The 12,340-nt window shown below is 34.7% G+C and overlaps 2 protein-coding genes across 2 annotated transcripts in view; one reads left to right on the forward strand and one right to left on the reverse strand.

Annotated features, from left to right (window-relative positions):
- Positions 1–5,011, forward strand: part of LOC108755493 (lysophospholipid acyltransferase 5) — a 9,181-nt gene extending 4,170 nt beyond the window's left edge. Inside the window, exons 2-8 of the mRNA XM_018498525.1 lie at positions 898–1,005; positions 1,109–1,231; positions 1,955–2,070; positions 2,147–2,305; positions 2,434–2,670; positions 2,752–3,060; positions 3,169–5,011. Coding sequence (XP_018354027.1) covers positions 898–1,005; positions 1,109–1,231; positions 1,955–2,070; positions 2,147–2,305; positions 2,434–2,670; positions 2,752–3,060; positions 3,169–3,441 — 1,325 coding nt within the window. The 3' untranslated portion in view covers positions 3,442–5,011. The remainder of the gene's footprint in view (positions 1–897; positions 1,006–1,108; positions 1,232–1,954; positions 2,071–2,146; positions 2,306–2,433; positions 2,671–2,751; positions 3,061–3,168) is intronic.
- Positions 5,012–5,813: 802 nt separating this feature from the next.
- On the reverse strand, positions 5,814–12,109 carry LOC108755491 (pollen-specific leucine-rich repeat extensin-like protein 4). The gene is made up of 3 exons (XM_018498522.1): positions 11,964–12,109; positions 7,471–7,947; positions 5,814–6,088 (listed from the first exon to the last, which is right to left on the reverse strand). Exons 1-3 carry the CDS (start codon positions 11,976–11,978, stop codon positions 5,981–5,983), a joined length of 600 nt encoding a protein of 199 aa, XP_018354024.1. The 5' UTR covers positions 11,979–12,109; the 3' UTR covers positions 5,814–5,980.
- Positions 12,110–12,340: the final 231 nt, after the last annotated feature.

Consider the following 12,340-nt stretch of genomic DNA (forward strand, 5'->3'; position numbering starts at 1 on the left):
TGATAAGTCCGATTTGATTCTGATTTAGTCCTGCTAGCTTTATAAAGCTCATTTGGATACAATTTATATATAATATAACAAGTAATCAATTCCATTAAAAATAAGCATTGATATTTGATATTTGACGATATTTTTTAAATATAATTTATTTTAATCAAACACACGAATTATTGCATTCATGTATGCAAATAGAAAAAGCCTGATTGAAATCTCATTTTTAAAACATAATATCTGAAATGCTAACTTTAAACTTAAAAAAAATTGAACATATCTGCTTTTCTTTGCTGATATCAAAATATTTAATGAAACTATTTAAAACTGTTTATGATCAATGAATACATTATGATATAATGATATACATTAGCTGCAAGTGCAGCTTTTACGGAGCAAAGTTGTATTTGCGCATACTATGATTGATCAATTGATGGATTAAAAACATCGCTTAATCAGTATGTGTAGCAGCTCAACAAGTACCGTTTATTCTTATAATTTATTGCTGTGCACAACATAGCGATGTTACGTATATTAATATATACAAATGTATGTATATGCAATATATGTATACATATTTAATACATACATATATATGTATGTTACATGTCACATATATTATATGCTTTTTTATTATTTTAATTTTAAAAAATCATTCCAAACACAACAAAATTTATTAAAACATTGATATACATAACTTTGGTCAGATTTTTAGAGGCTTTTTATAGTCACAATGTATAGATTTTATGTATTTATATAAAATTTATATATCAAGATTAACATTTACTGCTCTCATTCAAAATTGATACACAAATGAAAAAACGTAAAAAGGAGGACGCAGAAAATTATTGAAATAATGAATTGCACTGACCGAGAATAATAAGAAATTATGTAATTTGATTTCAGGATTCCCCGTTGCCCTTTTTCATAGGTATACACTCTACGGCAAAGATCCCAATCGTCAGCACTTATTTTTCATAGCGTGCGGTCTCTTTATTGGTTACTGGAATTACGGTAATTTGTTCGAACAGTATCTCTAATTTGATTGACACGCAAATGACACGCCAGCGTTTACCTATTCATAAAGACGATCATAGTAATAATAATGATTTTGCAGATTATAACATACTTCATTCATCAACGGCGATATGTGGAACGTATCTCATCCTGATGGGTCTCGGCAGCACTGGGCTATCCGTCATAATAACATTTCTCTTCAACATGACGTACCTACTTTACGGTAAAGCAACACAATATCAAATTTACAAATTTATTTACAGTCGAAAAACCGGTCCACGCATTTACATATTTACCCTGCGGCACTATCTATTTAGTACTCTCGAGCTATCTGGCGCGATCGTGGACTTGGAATAATGCGTTCAAGGTTTCTAGCAACGAATTTTTTTTTATTTATAATTTAAATTCATATTCCTCGTCTTCTCGGAAACTAGAACGGTGTAAGAAGTACAACATATCTTACGTTAAAAATAAATTATTATAATGATAATGAAAAATAATTTTTTTTGTAACATCTTAAGTCAGCGACATACGTTCAAGTGAATTTATCAGGTATACTTGTGCAAATTTATCGGAATATGTATATTGTATTTGCGATAATTATACAATTTTGTTATCTACACGTTCCGATAGACTTGATTAGCATGCTTGTGCATGCATGCTAAGTTTACTTCAATATATGTGGCCGGCTTTATCTGTCATTATAATGTTATTATGTATTTGGCACTACAGCTTTAATCATTCGAACAATTAAGGGCGATACGAAATAATTAATATTTTTTTTTTTTTGTCATACAGTGTAATAATCTTTGTTGTATAATTTATCAAAATATTACTTTTTAGTTTTACAATCGTTTGCTTGCGTAGACAACTTTCATTTTTTTGTTCTTTTTCGTCGATCGTTTCGAACTGCAAAGCATTTAAACGAAATTATTTTTCAATACAGGCTATTACACCACCAGTACCCAAGATTACGATATAAAATGGACAATGCCGCAGTGCGTGCTAACCCTTAGATTAATAGGGCTTGCATTTAATTTATGGGACGGTCAGAAACGTGACGTACGAAACGCTATTTTTTTCATAATTTTATTATCTTACTTATTCCTTGGCATAATGATCACTGACTGTATTGTAGGAGGAGCTCTCCAATAGTCAAAAGCAGGTTATTTTGAAGGAACGACCAACGCTGTTGGAAATTGCGGCGTACGTTTATTTTCCGGGCGCCTTCCTGATCGGACCGCAGTTCAGTATGCGACGATACTTGGACTATGTCAATGGTCAGCTTACAGAACGCGTACGTTAATAAATTGGAAAAATACTAGTTTAACTTTTAAATGTCTATTGATGAATTCGGGGATTATTTAGTTTTCCAGTTTCAGAAAATATGTCCAATTAATATAAATAGCATGCTTTATATTTTAGGATCCTCAAACTGGTGCCATCAAGCTACCAGATTGTGTGTCGGCGGGATTCTTACGAGCTTTTATCGGATTCATATATGTAGTGATATTTCAAATCGGTACACTTTACGTTTCTGATCAGTACCTCTTTGAACCGTCATTCCAGAAGTTAAATTTAATAAAGAAATGCTTGGTAATCGGCCTGTGGGGCCGCATTAATCTCTACAAATACATCAGCGTTTGGCTAATCACAGAAGGAGTATGTATAATTGAAATATAATTTTTTAATTTATCTGTATTTGTAATATGTGGTTTTGTGTATATCGATTTTTGATATCAGGTTTGCATCGTCTTTGGTCTTACATATAATGGAAAAGACTCTGAAGGTCGTGTTAAATGGGACGGTTGCGCGAATGTTAAATTGCGGACATTCGAAACTACCATGCAATTTAATGACTACATTCTCTCCTTCAACATAAATACCAATCACTGGTGTGCGGAATACATTTACAAGAGGCTGAAGTTTCTAGGTTCAAAAATGTACAGTCAAATAATGACACTGCTTTTCCTTGCTCTTTGGCACGGTTTTCACTCTGGATACTATCACTGTTTCTTTATGGAGTTTGTTGTATTATACTTCGAGCGAGACGTAAGTATCACATAGAATTTGCTCACATAGAATTTTGCAAGATTTTTCAAAATTAGATCGCTTCTTTATTGTTTAATCCTTATTTTCTATGTGATTTATTTTTCCTAGATTGGACCGGTATTAAAGAACAGCGAGATAGTACAAACGACGCTGAAAATACGATGGGAAGCACGCGTTCTCGCTTGGATCTTTCTGAAGCTTTACACTTTTGTTTTCATGGGCTATAGCCTTGTATCGTTCGTACTTCTCTCGTATCCGCGATATAACCAAGTTTATGCTAGTATGTATTATTGCGGACATGTGTTCTTCCTCTCTTATCCGCTGCTCGCGCCATACATTAAACGATTGCTTCTTCAAAGACAGCGATCGCACCAAGAATAAGATGATTCGATCTTTTTTTTTTTTCCTCGATATTAAGGTATTGCTCTTGTACTTGTTTTTCCTTCCGCTGCTCGAAACCGATATTTTAGAAGACATACAGCTGTAGTGTAATGGACGCTGATGTTAGTTACATTCACTTACAGTCACTAGTCTTCAAAAGAAATGTGATAGTGCATATCCAACGGAAGATACGGGAAAAAATAAAGCATATTATTATTACTATCGCGTTTCGTAACGGTTATGAATTCTTTAAAACATGATGTTGAATTTCCATCGCTTAAATATATCCTTAACGATCGAGTTTTGCAAGTAAAAAATTCCTTTGAAGAATCTGTTGCTGAAACGAAATAGCGATAGTAATGGAATATACGGATATTACTATTAAGAACATTATTAATTTGTAAATCGTTGCACTTTTTAAAAAAAAAAGTCCGCTGGTCGGTAATTTCGTGTGCCTGTACTTGGAAGTTTCTACGATCAAACTTTACGACACGAAAATTCAAGAAATACCAACAACATAATTCTAGATACTTTAGTATTTTCCTACAATAATATGTTCTTGCGTCTTCAATCATATTTTTGTATATCTAACATATTCGATTGAGCAAAGTTTTATTTATATGTATATTCCAGTAATAAAATCTGTTAAAACGCGTTATGCCTTTTAGTGATAAGGACTGTTATAATAACAATAATAGCGGCTGCGTTAGCTAGTCAAGTATCATAATATCTTAAAAAGACACGAAAGAGAAAGCAACTATGCGTTTAGATACCGCAATAAGAATATCTATTCGCAAAAATAAATTCAGAGAAATTACAGAGGACATTTAGAGAATAATACCGTGATTTTGTAAGCGCAAAAACAACTACAACAAATAGTCAAATACGCGATATCGTGCACGATTTCAATTGAAATATATATTTTATCGTAGTGCTACGTTTTGCCGATCTAATGCAATTAACTGCGTTTTACTATTACCTTTCTAGATATAAATACGATGATAACAGACTATAATTCTAGTCGGGTGTGTACCTTCTACCGTATGTACGCACGCTGCATTAGTATCAGAATACGGTATAAAGTAACGCGATTTTCAATCTTATATATTCGCAATTATTTTTGTAGGTGAAAATCTAACAACGATCTACCTATCTATTCGTATTGTAGTAGGAATACGCAGCTCTTATTACGCACAGCCTTCGAACACACAGCTCATCGAAATTAAGAGAAACTAGTAGATACCAGTTCGATATACAAAATGTAGACTCTGACATGCTTCACGATCGTTTGTCATTCTATCATATTCAATGATCAAGTTAGATCGACAAGAAATTATTTGTAGTATTTTACCCAACGACTTTAATTTGTCGATCTCAAGTACGATCCCAGTCTCTGGAATCTTTGACATAGTATAGATTTATAAAAATTTAGTTATATAAGATATACAATTGTAGCTCAATCAGAAACTATATTGCATTTGCCGATAGCATTTATTATAGGATTGAAATTAATAAGACGATCCGATATGATTCTTTTGACGCGACACTCTTGTACCTAGTTCATAAGCTGCGGAAGTGTGAATTTTAATTTGGGAATTTAACTATAATTAATTGTATATTTATAATTGTATTATAATTGTTTAGCAATTATAATATATTAAATATAATTATTAAATTAGAAAAAAATTAAAATTCACACGCTGGTTATACGTTTCATATTTAATGCTAATGCAAAACGTAAGTATTGTATATTTACGAATACCTTATCTTGGATTCTCACAAGTTCCAAATGTCTTCATTTTATTATCATTATAATAATTGTAAATTTAGTTAACAAAATAATATGTGCTGGAAAAGGATACATGTTTGAATATAGATTTTCAGGATTCTAAAACATTGTTTAAAGATTAATATTTGCAAGTGCGTTTGTGGTCTAGATTTCAACAATTTCGATTTTGTATCGCATCATTAGTAAGACATGAATGAGAAATATAAGAAAGAGAGAGAGAGAGAGAGAGAGAGAGAGAGAAATAGATTGTAAAACTGGTGAAGAAAAAGGCAGTGAAGTGATTAATAATACCAAAAATTGTTTGATATAAAAAAATGTATTTAAAATTATTTTCTTAAAAGATACAAAAGAAACATCGACGTCTCGTATATAAAAATATTAAAAATGGTTCTTTTTTTTATATTTCAACAGAGAATCACGACAAACGTACTCAGTCGTTCAAGAACTTGTTATGTATGCGTATGTGTGAGTGTGAATGTACAATATATGTGAATTGTATACGCGAGCGACATCATAGGCTTTAACAACACAAAGCGTCTGCCTTTTAAGCATCTTTAAAACACCATGCGGCCTATCTTACGAGATATAGGCAATATATACATCCCTCCTAAAATTATTAAGATCCATCCGGGCTTGCGCGTTCGCGCTCACGTATCGCGAAACGGCTGCGAGAATAATCACCGTTAAAGATTTGTCTCTGTAAAATGCCGGAAGTCTCGAGGGTGGTGAGGGTGCTCTTGTGCGATGAGCCTAATATGGTCCACTGGGGCCTGGGCCCGGTTGTGGTGCTCCGTAACTATCGATGGGTTGCCCTGGTTGTTGCCCTGGTGGCCCATATTCGCCGCCACCTTGCTCCTTCTGTAATGCATACAAAGAAATGCGTAAGAGACAAAACAAGAGTGAAAAACAGAGATGAGATGTGTCGCGTATATATGAATTTTATATATTATGGCTATCACGCAGCCATGATCTTTTCTGTGATGGCAATTAACAGAGTTCAGTAGTTAGTCTTCATATTCGCGCATAATTTTAAATTTTGCCGATATATCTGTAGTTTACCTAGCAAGCCAAGCAATTTCGAAAAGCGACTTAGATTAGAAGAGATTTTCAGCGGTTAATCGAAGAATATCTCCTGATCGACAAAAAAAGTAGATCAAGGGTTTCGATCAGACATTTGTAGTTTACTAAGCAGAGCGCAAAGTGTATAGTGAAAGATATCTTTTGTAAGAAGAGTTATAGCAACATTAGAGTGTGTACAATACAATTAATTCTTAAAACCTATTACGATTGTTGTAGAAATCTCGACAAGTTCGCTTAGATAGGCGTTATGGGAACGACGCTTGAAGAGAAACTCTCCATAATTACTCAAATCGTCGACACGGCAATCACCTTGGTAGTTTCGTTTTTCTTTTTTATAGTTGAGCCACGGAAAGATGATTCGCATCCGATTAACTGTAAGGTCGTCTGAAATATATGACGTACAAATATCTTGCATCTAACATCCGGATTCCTTTATATTCGAAGCAAAAACATGCGCCGCACCGCTCGGCTCCTATCATCGAAATGAGCAATTTACATGCCGCGAGGCATACTTTCATCTTTCAGTGTTCGCCGTTTAACCGAAATCGCTCCTCGATAAATTGCTTTGAAAGTAATAACTATCCGTACATGTATACGCGTTTGAGCAACATTTATGCTTTCAGTACTGAAGATTACGCAACGCACTACACTTATCCGATGATAGAGACGTCGTTATTCTTGCCAAGGCTCGAATTCACGCGTTTAAGCAATTTCATCTTTTAAAAAACTGCATGAATTAGACTCATTTTTACCAGTGTAGATTAATTTTAATCTCTTTCTAATTTATCTTTTTCTAATTTACTCTTTCTAATTTTTAGAACTAGAAGAAGACAAAGCCGTGGTCGGGCTAGAGATTGAGATTGAATTGTAATTTGATCGATCAAAACAAAGTTCACTGAATTTGATATTGGTTTTATTTCTTCGGTTAAATTTCAATTCGATCTTAATCTCAATCTATATAGTCTGATCACGGTTTTACTTTTTTACCTTCCTCCAGTTTTAAGAATTAGGAAAAGATGGATACAGAACATAAGTTAAATCAAGAATGTCAGATTAAGAAAGAGTAATCTATTGGTATGAAATGATAGAACATGGTGAATGGACGATGGTTACATCGTCGAATGATCAAAAAAAGGAAGTGAAAGAAGATAAATCGTTACCTGAGTTTTATAGCGAATGAAGTAGACCTCCGGTTTGCTGGGCTGCGTCGGTGCCTGCGTCGGCAACACGATATCGGGCGCCTCTTCGGGTTTCTTCACCAGGACGTAGATCAATGTTTTCTCCTCATCCTGCTGCGGCAGCGGTGGCAGTTGCGGCGCGGTCGGCGTCGGCGGAGTTGGCGCCTTGATGAACACTATTTTGTAGTGTTTCTGGGGCGGCTGTGGTTGCGGTACATGCTTGGGCGCTTTGTACTCCGGCGCTTCTGGTGGCGGCACGTGGACGTACACGTGCTTTTGGATCACCCGGGCTTGCTGTGGCGGGCCATAAGCCGGAGCTGGCGGCCCGTACCCGCCGCCATCACCTCCGCCACCGCCACCACCTCCGGAGGGTGGAAAGTATGAGTTCACCGGTGGCTCCGGCGCCGGTTTCGCGACCGTTAGTGCGATCGACGAGCAGACGATCGCAAAAATCGTGCTCTGTTAAAAGAGAAAATAGGCATCATGATGATCGTGACTGCAATATTAACGTGCTCGAAGAGAGTGCAGCGAAAGTTACAACAAAGATTTTGTTATCCTGTAAGATATATATGATATTACATGCAACGGAAATTGTGACGCTTTTATTCAAAAATTTTACCTGTTATGTATTTTGCAAAAAGAATTGTTTTGATTATTTGAATAATTTAATGTTTTTCCAAATCAGAAACAAAATTAAATTCCACTCAGAACAAAATTTTAATGCGACTTCAGTGCAATTACTTTCATGCAAGTTGTACATTTTATTATTAATAAAAATTACAATATTGATAAGAGGATTTTTTGAATAGCAACAAAAGATTGATTACAAAATAAACGTTATATAATATCTGAAAAATGTACTAAATTTTAATAAATATTTCTCTAAATAATAACTAATTAAATATTTACTAAATATAAACATATTTATTTGGTTATTAATTTGACTTAATTATAATTTTTTATTGAGATCGACAAATTAATGCTATTTAAAATAATTTTATTAAAGTTTAGTAATTTTTTCCTCAGTATACACACACACACATATAAATTTTAATTTGATCCAATGCTTACTAACTTTTGCATAATGTGCATAGTAATTTTTATTAATGCAATTCGTAAAAATTCACTTACAATTGATTGGGAATTCTTAGTAACAAAATATTACAACATCATATTCCAACTTACAAAAAATGTTAAGTAGAATATACATATATATATATATATATCATTTTTTTATTGGAAAACACGGTTATACGTCTTGAATTTATGCTACAATACTTTCTCCGCATAATCAATAATTTGTCGATAATTTATCATTAACGATTGGCATGTCGAATACATCACGTTCGTGATAAAATGCACGTAATAGTCATTTATTTTACAGATTACGTCGTCCAGCGATTCGGTGTGAATGATAAAATACACGACATGGTATTGCTTAACTTGTTTAAAGAATTCAATGCGATAGACATTTCTATTTAGCAATTTCTCACCGCTATCGGTCAAATTATAAGAATACAATGACTCGTTTATTGCGAATTCCTGTATGATCTGACTCGTAATCATGCATACGACTATTCATGTATTTATCTTCTATAAAAAGATAAATACGACGCGATGCATGTTCTTGAATTATTCGCATGTCAGGGAACTCGTTAACGACTTTCAATATACTTCGCATTATATTCTTTATTCTTTTTTTTCTATTTGATTATGAATTTGCAGACAAGATTAAAGATCACGTTTCATCTAGAATCTAATTAGCTTATAATGTTTAATAGATTTCCAAATAATATATTTCAACATGTAAAAGTCATCCATAATCTTGATTAGAAATTAAAAATAATATTTATTCAACACTCATAATTTAAGTTTTAAATATTTAATAAATGAAAAAATACATTTCATTATTTTTAAATTAAAATTATTAAGTCAAAGAAGGAGAATTAAAAAATTTAGTTAAATATAGATCTGAAAATTTTATTGGACTAGTAAAATAATTATGTAAAATGTTCATAATGAGCAAAAAAGTTTTGAGCAACATTCTAGTAATCAGAGAGTTCGAGCGTCCTAGATAATTATTTAATATAATTATATGGACTGGATATATATCAACATGTTTAATTATTTCGATGGTCTAACAAAATTATTTAAGATATATCTAGCCAATTTTTAATTACCTTAACAAAACCGTTCTTTCTATGTGAGTCCATCGCGTGTTTATAATAAAGTATAATTTAAATTCAGAATGTTACAATCACATAAGGCAGGAAGGCGAGCTCAATCTCGGCAATTATGGACTCTCTTAAATGAACGTCAATCGTCCACCCGACAAATCCTCCTCGGAATTCTCGATTCCTCGATCTTTTCCGCGAGAGAGTCCATTAATTCCGAATAGCGTTTCCCATTCCGTACAACGGGCACGTCCCATTAGCGTGAACGGAAGAAGACGCCGCGGCGTGCGATGTGCGCGATAACTCACTCCGCTCGAACGAAGCTTCCTACTTACTTAACGACCGCTCCGATCTTTAATCATGCTTTTAGTGCCGCATCGAAACTCCGCTCCGCATGCTAGAGCTGGAGCCGCTTTCCCCATTTTCCTTCGCGCTATAATTATCGAGGCCGTGTCGGTGAATAGAGCGGGAGCATAGGCGGGATCCTTTTACTTTTGCTCGCACCGCGAGCGGTTTAATCCGCGGGAGATTCGTGCCGATGCACCTCGCGAACAGTGGGATGCACGCTCGACGTATTTTTTCTCTCCTCGGGAAAATGCGATCACCGTCACTTTCCATCGTCTAAAAAAAAAAGGCCGAACCAACCGCAGGAGTCGGTGATGTAAACGCCATCGGGTCTCCCCGACGATGAAATGTCATCTGCGTTGTTTGAAGGACATTTCAAAATAAGCCAGGCCAGTGCCTTTCGATAAATTCCATCGTATACTTATAAATTATTAATCTCGTATAATGCCTTGCCGACGTGGAAAAATGCAAAAGAAAAACGAAAGGCTCGAGATGAGCTGGATATATCCAGCGATGGATTGCATGAGGATTTCGTAAGAACGAACCGAAAGTTACTCTCATTAAATGCACCTGGTCATTCGATCAATTGACTTACGCATTTACTTGGTAAGAGGATTGCGTCAGTCGACGTTTAAATTTAGTAATCGGTCTTGAACATTGCGAAGAAGAGACTCGAGTGTTCTTTCGAGCCTCGCAGATCGCGCTCGAAGAGAACTCCATTCGATTCAGGAAAATTGCACTTGTCATAAACATATTAGTCATCAATATAAAACGCTTTCCCGACACGGATGATGTACAGTCATTTTCGTATGAATTTTCATAAACGAAACGGCAAGCGTATAATACGCTTCAATTTTTCAACATCTCTCGCCTTGTGCCATAAATGAAAGCGCCGATTTAATTGAGATATTTCACTTGCCGATGAAATAGTCATCTTGCATTCATATTTAAGTTTGAAGCACGAGGGACGCGAATTAACGCTGGAAAAAATGTGCAATGATATCTTTGAATAACTGCATTTTAATGTCCGTTTCTAGCAATGTAAATTAACTTTAATTTCGGTTCAACTAAGCCAGTTTTTCATCAATGTATAATAAATTAATTTTAATCTTGGTTCAACTTACTCTTGTCTTTAGAATTAAAGAAAGATGAAAAGTATGTGTTATTGTGTAAAATGTTAGGATTAAGTCTAGTTCTAACTAGAAAAATAAAAATAAGAAGTACACTGTAAAAAATAAAATGTTAATTTTTAACATTTTTTCATGTCTCAGATAGTCCACTAAACGTCTTTAAGTTAAAATTAACATTTTTATTTTTACAGTGTAAGTTGAATCGGGATTAAAGTTAATTTATTATAATAATGTAAATTAACTTTGATCTCAGTTCAACTTATTCTTTATTTTAAGAACTACAAAAAGATGAAGAGTAAATTGAACTGAGATTAATTGAACTAAGAATTAATTTACATTTGCATTGATGGAAACGCATTACTCTTCATTTTTTTTTCTATAGTTCTAAGAGTCAGTTTCATTATCTCCAATTAATTTGATCGGTCGATCGAGTGTGATAAACTGAGTCTAATCAATTCTGGTCAATTCTGCTTAACGACAAATGCATACATAATTGATCAGTTTCAATACAATAATTGGCTGATAAATTAACCGAAGTAGTGAAACCGACCTTAAGAATTAGAAAAAGAAAAAGAGTAAGTCGAATAGAAATTAAAGTTAATCTACTCTCTAAATTCTTATACAGTAGAATCTCTAAAGAGTGAAAATTGAGTCAGTCTTGAGAAAGAATGGCTCAGTTTTCAATCTTGAAGAGTGAGATTTCACTCTTCAGAGTGACAATTCACTCTAAAGGTTTTAGAGAGTACTCTTTGGTGGAAACGTACGTAAGGGACCGACAATCGAACTCAATAATTAAGAATGTCTGTTTGCGCGCGTTGTTACTTACCGCGGTGGTCCGCATTTTTTTCCACGTGTGCGCTCCGGAGTATAGCTCTCAAGGTACTCCCGAAATGTAAGGCACGCAGAAAAAGAGATATGTCGAGCGTTTCACTTGCAAGCTTTCACGCGTGTGGCGTGCGGTCGAGACTCTTCCGAACTTTTATAGAGGCCACCGAGGGGATACCCACGGAAAAGGAAGGCACAGGAAGGTAGACGGTATTCGTGGTCGCGTCGCCGTCGTTACGCGGCCTCCTCAAGGGGATTTCTTCTTTCGCTGCTACCGCCTCCACCGCCGCCTCTTCTTCGGTCACCGCAGTTCAATCTGCAGTTCACGGACCAAAGGTGTGCGACACAGCTAGAAAATGAAAGTACTCTAGAAATGAA

Source organism: Trachymyrmex septentrionalis, unplaced genomic scaffold (assembly GCF_001594115.1).
Source record: "Trachymyrmex septentrionalis isolate Tsep2-gDNA-1 unplaced genomic scaffold, Tsep1.0 scaffold87, whole genome shotgun sequence".
In the NCBI taxonomy this organism is placed as follows: domain Eukaryota; kingdom Metazoa; phylum Arthropoda; class Insecta; order Hymenoptera; family Formicidae; genus Trachymyrmex; species Trachymyrmex septentrionalis.

Coding starts and splice junctions, on each gene's coding strand:
- LOC108755491 (XM_018498522.1), bottom strand. Junction 6,089..7,470: donor TCATTCGCTATAAAACTCAG/GTAACGATTTAT, acceptor TATGCATTACAG/AAGGAGCAAGGTGGCGGCGA.